The sequence below is a fragment of the Prinia subflava genome, chromosome 1, assembly GCF_021018805.1.
Source record: "Prinia subflava isolate CZ2003 ecotype Zambia chromosome 1, Cam_Psub_1.2, whole genome shotgun sequence".
NCBI lineage: Eukaryota > Metazoa > Chordata > Aves > Passeriformes > Cisticolidae > Prinia > Prinia subflava.
In genome coordinates, this window is record NC_086247.1 from 146,962,060 (window position 1) to 146,980,243 (window position 18,184).

Here is an 18,184-nt window from a genome sequence, read left to right on the forward strand (position 1 = left end):
CCAAAATTTGTAAAATCCTCAGATTTTAAGCAGAGATACAAAGCCGAAAATAAAGATGGGAACACCATATAGTGGATTACAAAGTTGTCCTCCTCCACCAAAGAGCTCACAGACCATGCACGTGAAGTGCTCATCCTTACTTTCACTAAAAAACTGAAGCATGGGCAGAACTTCAGTCCCAGTCTCAGTGAGGTGGAACTGCTGCTGACTTCTGTGAGTTCACATCACATCCCCAAGACTGTGCCTGCACTGGCAGGTTAAAAGCAGGTTAGAGAAGTTTTTCTGGATGGCAGCAATGTCTGTCTTTGAAAATCAGCTACCACTTATGATAACTTAGCAATGTGAAAATGCAAAGCCTAAACCACTCAGGAGTTATCCCAATGTAACTCAGGGCTTAATGCATGAATCAAGACATTTCCCTCAAGTGTTTCAGCCAAACTTTATTTATGTAAAGGCCATGAAACGCAAATCATCCTTGACTATACCTGGATAAAAAAATGGTAAATCAGTGCTATCTGATAATCAAACTATTTCACTGACAAAAATAAAATAAAACAAAATCCCAACATATCAATCTGCTTATTTTAAAACCAGCACAAAACTCCCCGGTATAATGCAAACATCATAAACATCAAGCTCTGCAGACTATGCTCATGCAAACTGCATGAAAATAAAGAAAAGCACTAAATAAATAAATGAATTAAACCAAATCACTTTCCTAAGTGTTAAGGTTTATTTAACAGTGCTGATATAGAAATAAGCCAAATACATTCTACTGAGCAAGAAATTGAGTCTGAAGATAATCCCTTTTCTTTTTTTTTTTCTGTAGCCTAGAGGTCCTTTGTACTCCCATTGAAATTGTGGCCTCAAGTAATCCATACAGCATTCACAGCATGATATTATATCTATTTTATTGGGAAACACAATAACCAAAATGCTAAAATAAATCTTCTTCCTATGATCTGATTTAAGCATTGAAGTATTGAAGTGGCTAAGCTAATTTATTTTGATTATCAGCCCATTAGTCTTGGTATTATAAATTAACCCCACAATCTTGACAGAGCTTCCAGCTACCTAATGTCTTAAAATCTGATTTTGTTTAAGCACATATCGTGCTAAGATTTATTTTGGAAATTTCAATTAATCAGTTCTGGTCAATAAAAAGTTAATATAAAGTGGTTTGCTGTGAAATGACATTGGCACTCACACATTTGCTCTGTCCTACACCAGTTAAAAAGCCATTGCAGATTCCCAGTCATAGTGCTCAGAGCTCTGGCTGCATTTTTAAAGCACCAACTGTTAGTTAATTTTGTTAGCATAAACACCCAATAAAATTTTATGGTGTGTTCAGCTCTCATTGAAGATGAAAAACAGCAGCAGAGCAGCACCCACAAATAACCAGGGATGGTTCTGTCACTGCTGATGCCCAGAACTCATTCAGATCCAGGGCTCAGGGCTTCCTGTGCCTGAGGACACTGCAGGGAACACAGAGCACGAAATCCCACGCACTGCTGGAAACCCCTGGAGCTCCACACAGCTCTTCCATAACGCTCCAGGCAAATATTTCATGGGGGAGGAACAATCTTTCTCCAGCCCCTAAAATAACAGCTGTTGTAGGCAAAGCACACCCTTGCTGGTGCCTATTTGCTCAAGTCTACAAAAACCACAGATCCTTTTGTTCCCCATCACCCAAAGTATCCTAGACAGGATGCTCCATCAACACCAGGGCTGGAGGAGCCTGCTGTTCCTCAGGTTGCATCCTGTGGTTGGATTCCCTCCAGTCAGGGAAAGCACAACCCCTGCCAGGAGGTTTTTTGATCACTCAGGACATTCACAGCATCAGCCTGGCCATCTCCCTTTGTCTTCCCATCCTTCAAAGGGGTGTTTGAGCCTGCCACTGAAATTTCTGGTCCTGACCCACATCGTTCTTCTTGGCAAATTCCCTGTTAGGGGCACTTTCACGAGACAGCTGACACTCCGACAGTCGCAGGAAGCGCTCCAGGGAACACTGCTGGAATTAACTGCCAAAAGCCATCAGGTTTACAGGTAGAATTATAGAGAGAGCAGATTTCACTGTCTGAAATAATAGCAGGATCAAATCAAGAAGTTCCCACAGCTGTTACTCCTAAAATCCTTAGGGCTGCATTACTTAAGGCCGTAGAAGTTTCTAAAATGATCTTTCCATTTACATCAACACAAGCAGAATTTCTCTCGCTAAATTCTGCACCTGTGCCAGACAGTGTCCACTGAAACTTACAGTTTACAAGAAAGTCAGAGAACATAATAAAAACCAGTTTCAAACACTTTCCTTTAAGTTCCTTGGCACGTCTTCTTGATTTAGAGTTTATCACTTGAAGTTTTGATGGGTTTTGCCTCTGCAGCTTTGTGAAAGTTCCTCCCAAAGGATGAAGATAGAGGATCTTCACAAATTGGTACAGGGGAAAGACCTAAATCAACATTACACTGTTCCACTGTTTGTGCAAAATGAAACCTTGCTCCTTCAGGAGTCAAACTAATATCTGGATCCCTGATGGACAGAGGACTCAAGTGTACAGTTTTCTTTCTCTCCTTTGCTCACAGGTTTTTCCTGCTGACACTTACCCTGGGCAAGGGATAACATGCTTCATGTAGAGGGATATACTGGTGGAATTTGGGGAGTACATGCTGGTGAGCCTGCTGGCTCTTAAATGGACAATTATTAGCATTTCCTTATTTTTGGTGGCAGAAAAAGCTCAACTTTTAGTCTATCATCTCTTCCTAATCTGAATTTTTTTGGTGCTTTACTCCTGACACTTCACTGCCTGCAAAACCCTTCTCCAGATTTTTGCTTCTTATTGTCCACTTAAACCATAAACACACTGAAGACCAAACCATTTCTGTCTGTGTGGGGTCACAGCACCCAGCAGGATGGGGCACTGATCTTTGTTTCTCTCAAGCAATGCTGTATCAGACTACTCTGAAAGGTTGATGGTTTTAGATGGAAGTGTAATTTCCAGGGGACTGCCCTCTGAGTAAGGCTGGATTTTGGAGACAGCTGACTGATCATGTTTTAAGGCCCTGGCAGCTACATCGAGTCCTGCTTTTATACTTAGTAGGTGTGGAATTCGACCTTGCATTCCCACTGGAGCATTAAAATTAGGGAACTCAAAAATACACTGCTCAGCTGTGCTCCTGGAGGGTAACTTAGCAGTCACAGTAAAATACAATGTGCACGTAAAGCTGAACTTGTTTCTGCTTTAGCAAGAGTACAGAGGAGCCAGCACAGCTTCCTTATCTTAATTTTCTGCATCCAAGAGCCCTAGAAATGCTGTGCCTCTATTGCTTCCATAACTTTGGAGGTATTGAATCTCTCTGCAATTAAACCAACATAAATAAGCAGTAATTCAATTGAAATCAGTGGAATTCTTGTGAGGGTAATAGCTCATGTAAAAGAGAAGATAATTAGATTTACCCAGTGTAGATGCAATAATCTCTTATTAATCGTTTGAGGAATAAACTATAAAAACAAACTCCCTCATAATCTGTTAAAATGATATTATGGACTTCTTGCCCCCAGCTGTATGAATGTTGTACTGTCCCTCTAGATCAGGGCAGCCAGAGCACCCTACATCAGCAGTTTGTATTTCTTAGAGGTTAAATTTGTTCTTTTCAAAACAATGAGAGAGAACAAGCAGGGGTACAATCATAACTGCAATTACAGTTCAGCTTAATTGGATGTGCTTTGCTTTAACAAACACCTTACATTACTGCACTGAGTTGTTTTCATACCTACATTCTTACATACCAATACTGCTAATTAGGACAATTGTTTCTCCTTTAAAAGAAAAGAAAAAAAAACCTGTCCAAATGATTTGCTGTTATTCCTGAACATTCATTATTGCTGATTAAAAGTGAGGTTATGGTTACTCAGGAGGATGTCCTAACTTTGTTTCACCAAGCTTTTTTTAATGCTTACATAATTAATGCTGGAGAGAGGAAAGGTGTTTTTTTAGTATTTGCTACAATCCAAAATGTGATGTGTTGACACCAACAAAATCCATTTCCAAAATGATGGAAACAAGCCCCATTTTCTCAGGTTCAATGCAACTTTTTTTTCATTTTACCATACAGGGACTCTCCTCACTGCTGTTGAGGCAGGAAAACACTTGTCTCCCACCCACAAAACAGGATTGGAATGAGGAAAAGGTTAAAGCTTTGCTGCACAAAATGAAGATATAAATGCCTAATAAACACATAATCTACCCTCCAAACACATAATCAGTTTGAGTATTCATCAGTGGTGCCACAAGCTGCATTATGAGGATGGCAAAGGAGCTGGGCTGACATCTCACAGGACAGCAGGAATCAGATTCGGGTGACCCGATCCAGAAGATGTGCACTGACCGTATCCACGACTGAGCTCCACACAAACCAGCTAAAACAGCTGCAATTGTTCAAAAATACAGTCAGGGAGAAGTCAGAAGAGACTGAACAGCAGCAGGGTTGTGCAAACATGTCCTAAGGTACTGCTGAGGTTGCTGTACAGAGCTGGGGGTTTAGACCGTGCCCTCCAAATTGTGCCTGTCAGCCAATGGTTTGGCTAAAGGCATTTTCATCCAAAATAAAGAGACAGGGCATCCCCCTGTCCTCAGGAGACACTGTGAGTTTCCATCTTACCCACTCCAAGGAACAGCCCTGAACTCCTGCTCTGCCCCTCTCCAAAAGGAGAGATGGGAGGGCTCCTGCTGTGGAGCAGCATGTCAGGAGACAGGGTACGACAGTCCCCAGAAGGATGGTGGATCTCTGAATCCTCATGAACATTTAGAGGGACACCAGACCCACAAATCCTGATCCACAGGACACCTCCTTTCTCACTAGCTGAGGATGGGGATCTTCCTGAGATGAGGAAAGAAATTGATTTCTGTAGATTTTCCTCCCTGAAGACAGATGAATTTGTGAGTCCCAACATAAAAAAAAAAAAAAAGCCTTCTCACAGCATCTTCCTTGGTATTAATTTAAGAAAAGAAGCTAAATTCAAGACAATTTCTGTGTCATTTATTGGTTGGTGTTGGGCTTTGGACTGCTGACTGCAGGAGCTGCAACATGCAGTGTTGAAAAAGCCCAAATCCCCATATGGACTTAGCCCTCATTAATTGCTTCAAGAAATCTGGTGAAATGTGACAGCTTGGAACTGACCCCCAGATTCTTCTGGCAGGATCTGAGTGACTTTGCAGTAAAGTGCACTTCCTTAGGCAGAGTTAAAGCCTGCTCCCAGCCCACACAAGAGAGACTCGGGTGCTCACCACCCCAACACATCAGAAATCTTCCTGTGACATTGCTTCTCATTACAGCGTTGGGGTGAATCCTCTTGCTTTCCTCCCACAAATTATCTTAGGAAAGGCAAAAGGATTAGTCATAGGCAGGAAAAAAGAGCATTAGAAGCTGTATGTACACAAACTATTTCTCAAAAATAGTTCTCTCTAGACAATAAATCAGTCTTTCAATAGCACTCACAAGTGGCTTAGAGCTTCTAGCTCTTGGTTAGGAACAGCTAAAAAACATTACATAGAAAAGTTAAAAATATATACGCCTTTTAGTGGGCATGCATTACTAGAGTTTGGAATTACAATCAAGCCTATCTACTTATGGGCTTTAATTGTATCCCTCCCTTGAAATGCTACCTCCCTTGCTCACCACAACTGGGCAAAGCTGTAAATCTCGTAAAAGAAATGTGAAGTCTAAGTGCCCATTGCCCAGCAAGAGGGAAGCTCAGGAGAAGCCAGGAAGAAGAGTGACCTTACCTCACTGAGTTGACACAACAACTTTTTTGGGGGATGAAAAAAAAACCCTAACAGGTTATTTCATCAGCTGTGACAACAGAGTGATTTATGACTAATTATTTGCTCAACACACCACCCCCCTTGGGAAGACCCCAGCCCTCATCCACAGCTGCCTCTTTGCCTCCATAAACTTCCAGTTCTGGAAGTTCCTTCTGTGCTTTTTCCTTTCTCCCATTCCCTCCCAATCTTTGTCTGTGATGGGCAAAGGACAGGCTCTGTTGTAACAACAGCCATGTGCTGACTGAGGTGTTGGGATGAGGTGGGACAGATTTCTCCCTGCTTCTTCCTTTACTGAGGTATTGAATAATCCTTCTGTTTTAAGCAATTGATTTTTGTGATATTTGTAGCAAGCTGACACAACATTACTCTTATTCTGTCAATTTTGGTTAAAATTGGCTGCGAGTTCAAAAGTTAGGAGATTAGGAAAGTCAGATAAATCCTGTTTGTGGTTCTGTTTTCTTATTTTTTAGTGAGGTTTTGTTTGTTGTTCAGAAAAAAAACCCAGACAAATGTCTTAGAAGTCAGAGTCACAAAAAACTTGGCTGTTCTGCCTCTTGCTTACTCCATCAGAGACCTCTTACTGATCAGTTACTTGATTTTTCAGCCCCATTTGATAAACTCTCATTTCTGAACTCTGCAAGGTTTCCTTGAAACTAAATCAGTCATGCATGGAGCTTTCCGTGTTTTAATTAAGTCCTGAAATCATCAATCATTTCAGTCTTATGACTTGAAAAAAAAAAAAAGTATTTATTTCTAATGGAAAATAGATTCAGATCCTACAGCATTTGAAAATGAGACAAAAATACCTTCAAGGCAAATAAAAATGTATCAATTATCATGTGCTAAGAATATATGCATTTGAGCCCCATCTCTTTCTTCTGCATTAAAGTATTAGGTCAGCAGCTTGATGCAATAAATTATTACTGATATGCAATAACCTTAGCTGTTCAACCCAAAACTCAAAGAAAACCAGAAAGTGCAAAGGAAGGAGGCCCAACATTAAAGTTACAGGCAAGATCCAGAGGACATTTTATTTAGGGCCCTTGAATTATGCAAAGAGCTTAGGTACAGGTTCAACTTCAAATATATGATTAGTCATGGAGCTAAGTAAATAATTTCAGCAGACTCATCTAATCTGTCTGTTTACTTCCACAGCCCTCATCTTGTTGCATCTTTTAATACTCACATAGCCCTATGATTAGTGGGCTTAATCCTAAAAAGACTGTATGAGAAAAGGAGGAACAATTGTATTCACTTCACAGAAGGGGAGGTATAAAGTAAATCTGTGTGCCTAAGAGTTTGTAGGGTCAGGTCTGCACTCACTAGACATGAAGTGTGCAACCAGGTGAGCACAGCACCAGCAGCATCTCAAACAACATCACAACACCAAGTCTAGAGGATGGAACAGGACACCAGTATTGAGGTAAAATTTAAAAAAATAAAATTTAAAAAAATATAAAAAAAAGAAGTTAACACAGCACCATGTCTGGTGAAATACAAATTTTGCACTTCTTTGAAGTGCATCCCATTAGATAATACAGAATCATATCTCTCTACCAAATACTAGCCCCAAAAGCACGTGAAATTTTGGGGAGGGTAGCGTGTCCACCATAACAGAGAAACATAAACACAGAGAAATACTTCAAAGAGTTGCAGAAGAACAACATCAGCAGAATTGTCTGTAAGAGGGCAAATGCATCTGACTTTACAGCACTGATACTCTGCAATATAAAGCACTTGTGTAGATGTAAGGGCTATGTTCATCACCTCCTAAAAAAGGTTAATGCAAACTTGACCTGGATCAGGTACGAGCACCCAGTTACATTTCTACTGAATTCAGCAGGGTGCACAACAACGCATTTTATCTCAGTTATTCTTAACGCTGGCTATATGCAAACACACCGTGGCAAGAAGTAAAAGCAGGGGATAAAGCTGTACCCGATCCCACGTCTCACTCCACCACAAACCCTTACCTTCCAAGCGTTTTATCCCGTTTGGAGCAGGTGCACGAGTTCTGACCGCCCCAGCACTGGATGCTGAGAGGCCGCGGCACCCTGAGCGCCCGGTCCAACACCGGGGTGTCACCGCTGCTTGGAGGGACGGAGAGCCACCCCGAACTCCATCCTGAGCCACCCCGAGCTCCATCCTGAGCCACCCCGAACTCCATCCTGAGCCACCCCGAGCTCCATCCCGAGCCACCCCGAGCTCCATCCCGAGACACCCCTGCCCAGCACCCCGCGGGGAGGCGGCGGCAGCCGGGCAGGGATGCTGAACTTCGCCAAGTGCTGGGCGAGCGGGGAGGGCAGGGGGACCCGCTCTCAGCTGTGGGTTTGGGGACAGGGAGCCGGGGACGGAGCATCCCCAGCCAGCCCAGCCAGCCCCGCTGCCCGCGGAGCAAACCCCGGCCGCTCTTTCTTACCTTGGAGCCCTTGCCGGAGCAGCGGACGTGGTTGCTCACCCCGGCCGTCTGGTTCATGCTGGAAAGTTGGGTCCGGGCACGGCTCCCCGGGCAGCGGCGGAGCGGGGCTGGCAGCAGGCAGGGCAGGACGGGCTGTGCCCGCGCCGGGATTGTCACCTCACACCGGGATTGTCACCGCGCTCCGGGATTGTCACCCCGCCACTCTGCCCCCGTCCGCGGGGGCTGCGCGCTGGCGGCGCTCCCGGCTTCCCGGCTCCAAAACAAAACCCGAAACACCCCCCCGGCCCCGGCACCGCTTTCCTCCCTCCCCCGCCCTCCAAAGCAGAGGCGAGGCGAGCCCGGCTCTGCCCGCCCCCCGCCCTCCGAGGCCGCCGGGGGAGGGCTGGAGGGGCTGGCAGCGGTGGCAGCGGTGGCAGGGGTGGCAGGGTGGCAGGGGTGGCAGGGGTGGCAGGGTGACAGGGCTGACCCGGCTCCCCTCCCCACCCCGCGGTCCCGGGCCCGGCCTCGCCCCCGGCACCGCTCACTCCTTCGGCATCAGTTCATTTAATCCGCCAGCCCCGGCGTGGGCAGCGGGAAATCGCGTTAAGGATGCCAAGGGTTCCCGCAGAGCTGGGGTTTGACCTGCTCGGGTCCAGCTCTTTAGAGAGAAGGAAATGCTGGGCAGATGTTTTCTTACCACCAAGCTGAAGGATTTGGGTCTTACTGCTTTGACCGATTCATTTTCCAGGTGTGCTAGAGTTAAGTATTGACTTTTTTCGTTTTAGTGAAATAAGAGCTGCACAAGCAACTCTGCTTTGCTGTTTAAAACATGGTGCTTTAAGTTTGGGGGTTTTTAAAATAAACAAACAAACATAAAATATCCATGTTTGGGATATCATTATTGGGATATTTTTCCCATCCCCAGTCTACTCCTCCACTTCAGCCCCTGTGCTCAGACACCACCTCCCCTTTTACTGCAACAGAACTGTGGCAAAATTCAGTTCTCAGAGTTGCAAAAGAAAAAACCAACCAAAGAACCCAACATACTGTATGCTTGAATAAGAAGATATGGATAGCCAAGGCTAGAAGGATCCATACTCCATCTCATCAAATCAAGGTTTCTTTTGTCTTGGGATTAATCTATCCAAATAGATTGTTTCAAGTATTTTTAAGTTCCTACAGAATACTTTAAAACCTTTAAATAAATAAAACCCTTTCTGGATGTTTCAGAAACAACAGAAATAGTTTTTTGTCCCGTCCCAGAGCCCGTGCTGCTTTGGAGAAGCACAGCTCCTTCTTTTCTGAAGGGCAAATGATCTACTTCTAACGGGCTGCACCTTCTAGCCCTGTGGCTAAAATAGATGTAAGGAGCCTGCCATGGAGGCTGACAGCAGAATAAAGTGTAGTTAAAAGGTAAATTTAATTAGAGGCACTTGGTCTCAGCTCGGAGGCAGGAGAGAGGACGCAGTGCCGCCCTGTGCAGTCAAACATCCCTCCCTGTCAGCAGGCTTTGAGAGGACAGTGGCCATCTAAGGACTGATTTATCAGAGAAACAAGTCCCTCGGGCACAAACCACCTTGTCAGGGCCAGTCTTTCCTCCTGAGGCAGCTGTCCTGGTGTAATGACCACACTGCTCCTTAATCCTGCAGTGTCAGCTCCTCTTTAGCTCAGAGTGCTGCCACTGAGACCCCCTCAGGGACAAGTGTCCCACCAACCCCCGTGGGCAGACAGTGCTGGCACCTGGCTGACCTGTCAAGCATGCTCAGCCCCAGACACCACATCATCACTATTCCCTTCTACAGCTCTATGAGGGCTTTTACTTTTTTCATTAATTAAGATTTGAAGTTTCCTACTCTGACTGCTCTGTTCAAGTGGTTTGGTTTTCATACCCTCCCGAGCAAAAAGTCTGTTAATAAATCCAATTATAGACTTCGAGTTGCATATTTGATGGGGCCTGGCATCATTGTACTCTCTCACCATGATTTGCAGACATGCAGAACTTATTTGCAATTGAACAAGTGAGCAGAAGAAATTTGAGGGAAAAACAAAAAAGAGACAGGCAAGCAAAACTGCCCAAAGAGATTTCAAACCCATGGCAAACCCTTCTGGCCACTAAATGCAGCAGGTGAAAAATCTGTACTCTTTTCTCTCTTTCTTACATAAAAAATATTTTGCATTGCACAGATGGATCATGGGAGTGTTGTCCCACTGGGTTTATCAGTTTTCACCACCCCACTGCCCTTTCTGAGCAGAAGGCCCCTCTCCATTCTGTAACCAGTGAGAGCAGGCAAGGATTTTCACTACAGGGCACATTTTGTCTTATTCCTTGGCAAGACAGACACAAGGAAAGTCTCCTGCTCTCTCTCATTTTTCCACTTAATGCCTGTCTCACTCATGGGCATCTCCATTCTCACCTAAAACCAAAACACACTTTATGGCAGTGAACCTCCCTTCTCTATAGGAAAGAGCAATTTCCAACTGAGATATCAGGGAGCTTTCACAGAAAAGGCCTTTGCTTTCTAAAATGTGAGCAAGCATGTAGATGTTCACTAGCTCTCGAGAGGAGACTACTGAATGCATGGTGGAAGTGCAGCCTTTGAAATTTGGGAGAAATGGATTCCATTCCAAACTCTGCAAAGGCCTCTCTACAAGATCCTGGAGAAAACAAATCACCCCCATCCTTCTTTGCCACCCCAGATCCCACCTCTGCCTATCTACTTCCAAATTCCCTGAGGCAGGACATACCTGTGCAAGCCTACAGTGCCCACCATCATTTTGGCCCTTGTTTCAGTGAAAGCCCCTAAATTCTGCAGAAAACCAGCAGTGAAGTCATTACAGCCTGTTGTTTTTTAAGCTGGAGTGGCTTACAAATTCAGAAAAGTGCAGACAATGCCACAAACAGTGCAGAGTTTTCCAGTGCCTGTGAGAAAAGTAACTGATTTATAGATTAGTATTCGTAGACTGTTTAGTGAAGTGTGAAGGAACAACAATATACTGTCATATAAGCTGTAGCATATAAACATCCCTTGGCATTTTACACTTTGAAAAGGATTATACATAAGCTTGGCTGAGAAGAGTATTAAAAAGGAATCTCAGTCATACTTTTTGGGAACATTTAGTAATCTGTCTTTGGAGCTGAGCTAAAGCTATGTGAAATGAATGCAAGGAAATCCATGCAGTCATGACATAAGACTTTAAAACAAAACAAAATTTTAAAGCCAAAGTTATGTTACAAAATTTAATAATGTGTGGAGGACTTTTTGAGTTCTTCAAATTCATACTTTGCAGATGAACTCTGTAAAGCTGAGTGAAGATCAAAACTGAAATCCAGACTTTTATATATTTATCCTGACTCCAACAGCTGAATCTTTTGAAGAACTATCCAGTGTCACAAAACTCAAAGAAAAAACACAGTATTGCCAAGACTGTTACATGCAACTAGTTTCAAGTTCTAGGTTAGATTTAGATGAGGACCTTTGAAATATCTCTTAAAGTTTTAAATTCTTCCCAGGAGCCTGTTTTGGTCTAAATTTGAGCTGTCTGGGGCATGGTGACACTGCTCTCTGAACTCCAGGGGTTTTGAGTTTTTCTCAATAACCTGGCAAAGATAACCCTGTTGATTTCCTTCTCCACTATTTTCAGTAGGAAGATGACTGAGATTAGTCCAACACCTTATCACTCAGTAATTTTTGACATCACCTGTGATGTAACCAGAAAAGCACATCCATTTTGAACAGGTCAAAGCCACAGCACAGGGACACACAAACTGAAATGTGAACTGGAACTCGTACAGAGTTCAAGGTACTGCAGAAACCACCAGGGTTCACCTTGCTCTCCCCCTCAGAAGAGAAATGTGGTTAAAAGGCTGGTTTAAGGAAAACAGAGAGATGAGCAGTAAACATGCAGCGAGGGCAGAGAAATCGAGAGCACAGGAGACAAGGAGGATGTGAAAATTGAGACCATGGAGTGCTAAAGAACACAATTCCAAAAATCAATGCAATGATGGATCAGGAACGAATGCAAAAAGCACAGCACGGGAAGGCTATAATTAGATGGTTTAGTCATAGCCAGGAGCCTGACTGAGCTTTTTGAATCCACTCAAGTGGACAGAGTTAATGCAGAGTTTGGTTTGATTGTTAGAGTTCTTCTCATGACAGCAACACAGAGGAGGCTCACAGGAGCTTTTAGTCTCCACCACACAAATATATAAAATAAAAGCCCACCAGCACACACAGGGGTCTCTCAAGTTTTCTTCTAGCTAAGGAAAAGTGATGCCTGCAGACAAGAGCATCTCCTACAGCAGCTGTGCTTCTGAACTGGTGTGGACTCAGCAAAACTCTGGAAAGCAGGAATGACCCCAGCAGCACCTGGACCTCTTCTGCCCCACACTGTGTTCTGTGGCTCTGCTGTGGAACTGCAGAGTCAGTCTCCACTCTCACTTTTACTGCTTCCACAATGGAGGTTAATCAAAGATAGGGTTATGATGGGAAAAATGCCAGTGTAGAGTTACACTGATGGGAGCATTAAACCTCCACGGAACAGAGACATTTCTATAGAATTCCAGATTTTTCAACAGGCAGGGAAAAAGAGGTGTTTTGAGTGCTCCAAAACCTTGATCATGAAGAGAAATCTTTGCTCAGAGACCCTATCATGACATATCTATGCTGACTGTAAGAGGGAGAACACCCAAGCTGCTGCTGCCAGCACAGAGCCCAGCTTGGTCCGATATTCTCTCCTCGAGAAGGATGAATTTCAGTTCTGTGCATTCAAAGCCAGTTGATGACATCTCTGCAGTCCCCTGCAGCCTGCAGGCCTGACTGCTGGCAAAACTGCCCCTGAAAGAAGTCCACCCTGTGAGAATCTCAGAAGGGTGTGGGAGCCAAAAAACTCCACACTTTTCTGGTCTTGTTTCTGTCAGTGTACTCACATCAGCTCCCATCTCAACCAAGTCCTCCTGTCTCCTCAGTTACAATTTCCAAATTTTTTTTACCTGGTCTGTTTTTCTCCCAAGGCATGATGACAAAAGAAAGCTTAAAAAGCAAAAACCAATTAATCCTACAATGCTGGACTCCTCTGGTCTCCCACAATATTCCTCCTGCCTTTCCCTGCCTGCCTATCTCATCCCACTGTCATAATTTTTGAGCAAGTGGTTTCTCAAACACTTGAGCACCAGCATGGAATGTGGGATCCAAGCTTTGCTTTTGGCTCAGCTGCTGATCCACGGAGTCCTTTCAGCTCCCTGGATCATCCACATTTTCTTCCAGCTGCAGGTCAGCCAAGCAGCTGCTCTAACACCCTTGGGGTACAGACAACATGCTGGGTTTGGTAAAGAATTTAGTGGAAGTCAAATACCTGAGTTAGTTAGAAAACAGCCAACTTCACTTTTATATTTTGTAGGTCCCACAGGCTCTAAATTCACTGAGTGCCAGAAAGCCCCAGCTGAGGTACTAAACCTGCATTCCTTGAAAGTTTTGAACTTGCCCAGTGGAGAAATTTGGGCTCACAAGGGCAGAGAGCACATATCCAGGGTGAAAATCTACAGTTTTGGTTCTAAGTGCTTTTTTTATTTTTGGTATTTCTGGTGTTTGTACCTGCTTCCAAAACTGCATTTTATTTTATGCAATGCAGCTGCTGGATGAGTAGTTCTTTGGCCAGATGCATGAACACTCCCAGGTGAATGCTGTAACTATTAGGAATGTTTTAAGCATGGCATTATTAAGTAATAATTTACTCATTCCATTTAGTCTACGAGGTCTCCTTATCGAGGAATGTTATTCATCAGCACCACTCTAGCTCTCACTCTAATTTATTTATACTTAATGGCCTTTCAAAGACATCTCTCCACATTACTTTCAGGCACCAGAATATATATGGGATATTAAATCACATCATGATACATGACATGTTACAAAAATATTGCATAATTTATATAGATTATAAACAGAAGAAAAATCATCTAATAAACCCTGCCATCAAATATTCTTCAGGCTAGATTAGGGCTACATGAGCCCTTTTAATTTAATAAATCAAAGAGAAATAATTTTATTCAAATCTCACCTTTGCAGAGGAAGCAAGCTGTGTGAAGCAGATGAAAGATTGGTGTATCTGCACTGAAAATGAAGGGCATGTCTCTATCTGAAGCTCACCTGCACGTGAATGAGGGGGGTTTGGCAGTGATGCCATAACCCTGCTCACCACCAATGAGTCAGTGAAACATTTTGGCCATGCCTGAGCTGGGTGACACGTTCAAAAAGCATCTCTGACCCTTCCACTGGTCACCACTTACATGTTTGGAAAGGTAAGGTCACTTCTGACAACAGGCAAACAATGCACAAAGTCCATACTAAAGACAAAAAAAATCAAAATTACTAGATACTACAATACTACATAAGTTTCTTTTTACAGCAAACCAAAGGAAGAATTTTTTTTTTTCCTTTGGAATATCTTTGAAAAATAAAAATAAAAATTGAAAAACATTGCATTAAAAAAAAATTCCACAATATCTCATAAAATAAATGCAGTGTAGGTGGAATGGCTGTCTCAGAGTTGGGCATAGGAGCAGTAATCCAAGTCCATTTCCCTGGGCTTCTCAGTTGCTCTTCACCTGTCATATTGCAGAACAGTTTTCTTTTGGAGAATCATTGAAAACCCAGTGTGGGGTCTCCAGTTCCTCCGTGATCATGGACATCAGAGAAGGATAAGGGGACTTGGATCCACCAAATAAAGATGTTTATAAGGGATAATAATATTTTGAAATCAAAACATTAAAACTGTTCAGCAAAAAAAAATTAAACTCTTCCCCCAGTGGTTAACAACTGGGTTTTTTTCTTTGAGGAGGTGATGAAATCCTCACTGCCCTTCCTGGGATGAAAACCCAGTATTTCTCAATGGTCAATTTTGATGGAAAATTCCCAAGCAGGCTTAGTTTTCATCTCAGTTCTGTGTGAACTACTTTTCAGCATGAAGGATGAGCAACACAGACACGCAGCATCCCCGAGGCAACTAGAGCGTTTGCTTAGATGGAAAAGGAACAGTAAAAAGATGTTTCAAGCCAAGATTCTTGAAACCAGATCAGTTCTTCTGAACGCTTCAGTTACTGGACAACAAGCCCAAAAGACCTTCCTCCTTTTCACAAAGTGCTGAGCTGTAAGCTTTCACTCCCTAAAATCAGGTGCTTTTAAGAAGACTTGCATTAGGCTCCTGAAGGGTTCATGTAGCAGCTTCTGAGTTCTGAATTGACTTTTTAACTGTTTATTTGGTCAGCTTGGAGTGGAAATCAAGGTGAAGGATGAGAAACCTAGGACCCATCAGCTTGCAGCAGGTCCCTGCAGAGTGCAGTGCTCTGTGCCACAGCCCCCAGCAGTAATCATCCCTCCACACCTCTGACTGGGCAGTCCATTCTGGCTTGAAGAGACTTTTCCCTCCCTTTACCCTCCTGTTCTCAACAAGGAAGAGAAAGTAAAAAAATGAAGTGATTCAAAAACCTTTTCAACCCCAAACTCTAAGACAGCATGATTTTCTGAAAAAGTATCCTCTTTTAACTACATCAATACAATGTGTTTAATGGATGGCTGTCTGCCCAATTGTCATGGACAATTGCAAACCCCCTGTACACTCTGTGTAAAGACTGCCTGTTGTCTTCCAAGACCCACTGTTCAAACCTCCATCTTTCACAAGCCAAAAAGAAATAATTTGATGTTGAAATAAACTCCAGTATTTGAAAAACCACAGTCAGGTGTACAGAAACACAGATAAGCTGATCAGGGTGACATCAAATAGTAAGAGCTGCACAAAAACAATCAATCTTTGCTCCCTTTTTGTGGTGTCTCTCTAGTGATGCTGGGTTGATCAGTGAGCTTTGATACAGTTGTGGGTGGTAAGAGGCAAACTGGGGTGGAATATCCATTATCCCTCATTTCAACACTTTGGAACAACCCAAATCATTGGCTGAAGCCTTGGGCTGAGACCCCACATTGGAGTCCCGTTCCCATCATGGCCACCACAAGCTCTGAAGAAGTCAAGGAGCCTAAAAACACATTTCCAGAGAACTCTGTGGCAGGCCCATGAAGCAACACAGCACTGAAATCCTCAAACTGCCACGTAAGGTTTGCCCAAGAACCCACCTCATCTTCCATCTTACAACTTCTCAAGCATTTCACTTTACTTGCAAAAAAAACCCCAAACTCCAAACACAGGAAATATTCAGAGATACATGTCAAAAAAACATAACTGAAATGCTACAGACATCCCTAATACCAGTGTTCTGCTTTGCAAAACAAGTTCATCTGCTGAAAAGTTGTATTGACTGCTGCAACCCAATGGACAGAAAAATCAGAAGTCAATGAGGCACATAATTTTTTACAGACAGATGATAGATAAAGATAAATAAAGATTTTTCAAGTTTTATTTACCCCTTCAGCAGCAGAGCACCAGAGGGCAGGGTTTCACCTTCAATACTCAGTTTGGGGCAAGTTTTGTTTATCACCTGTACAAAGCAGCCAGCAGAGCAGAGGGTTGGCAGCTCTGCAGCACAAGATGGGATCAGGAATCCTCTGACACAGGACTGCAGCTCCTGCTCTGTGTTGTGAGGCCAAATTTTATCTCAAAGGTGGACTATGAAAGGCAGCTGAAATGGCAATTTCACATCAGCCACAAAATCTTTGCATTCCTTGCTTCATTTCTCACAAAACCTTCTGCAGCTCCGGAGTTCCAGGGCTGGCCTCAGAAGAGTTCAAGCACTGGTTTTGGCAGCAAGATTTAGCTTTTTATACACTGCACAAAACACCCCTGTGTATCTTATAGATCACAGTTTCCTACTGAAGCCTGATTTTAGCAGCATATTAGTTACAGCCTGAATTTAGATGAAATGGGGCTCTGAACATGTTCTCCTTTATGTTACCCTCAGAGCTCTTTGCTCAGACTCACCAAAGTCTGTTTTCCTGGATCCTCCCCTTCCTCTGCTCTTCAGCTGCAACCACACCTCACCCCTGTGCTTCCCACCAGTGAGCAGAGAGTTACAGCAGGTCAGAAAACTACAACAGGTCAGAAAATCACAACAGGTTGGACAGAGAGTTACAACAGATCAGAAAATTACGACAGGTCAGAGAGTTCCTACAGGTCACAAAATTACAACAACTCAGAAAATCACAACAGGTCAGACAGAGAGTTACAACAAGTCAGTAAATTAAAACAGGTCAGAAAATCACAACAGGTCATCCAACCCAACCAGCTTCAGGGAAGGGCCTCATGGCTGGGTCAGGTCTGTGAGCCCCCCAAAAACTGAGGTTGCAATCCAGATGGTGCCTTAGATCAGCCTTTCCGTCAACACAATCAGGTGGCATTTTCAGCCCCACCAAATTAAGTCTGGGTTAATAGTGCCTGTAAAATCTCCTGCTGAGGGATATAAGATATGTACAAAATCTATTTTACCTGGAAGTACCCTGGTTTTACAAACCCTGGAAATACACATTATAACATATTCTATTTTAAAGGGCATTCCAGCCTCTACATCTGTTGTGGTTTAGCTGTGGCTTAGTTTTTGCTTGTTTAAGAATTTAGAGGTTTTTTTGTTGTTTTTAAGGTAAGCAATGTTATCTCTCTAGGGGTATTTATTGTGGCATTGCATGGAACAAATTTTAGTTGCCAGGGAAGACAAAATGGCATATCCCACCACAAATGCATTCAGGAGAACTAACAGGAGAAAACCTTTGAGATGACAGATTCTCCCTGCATCAAGGGCAGCAAATGAAGCAATCATTGCTATAGCAGTTACCAGAAAAACTAATCATGCATTGCTGTGGAGGTGTAAGTGCCTTTTATAATTTTTTTCCTCCTGAATGCTGCTTCTGATGTCTTTATCAAACCATTTACAAAACTAAGTTTTTCTATATGGATTTCTAAATAAAAGTGAAAATCACATAGGAGCTTAGAGAAAACTTGACAAGAAGGTGCTTGTTAACTTAAATGA

General features: G+C 43.2%; 1 protein-coding gene across 1 annotated transcript in view; it reads right to left on the bottom strand.

The window, feature by feature from the left end:
- Positions 1 to 8,541, bottom strand: part of DPP6 (dipeptidyl peptidase like 6) — a 544,817-nt gene extending 536,276 nt beyond the window's left edge. The window contains exon 1 of the mRNA XM_063415978.1: positions 8,239 to 8,541. Within this exon, the coding sequence (XP_063272048.1) occupies positions 8,239 to 8,295 (57 nt within the window). The 5' untranslated portion in view covers positions 8,296 to 8,541. The remainder of the gene's footprint in view (positions 1 to 8,238) is intronic.
- Positions 8,542 to 18,184: the final 9,643 nt, after the last annotated feature.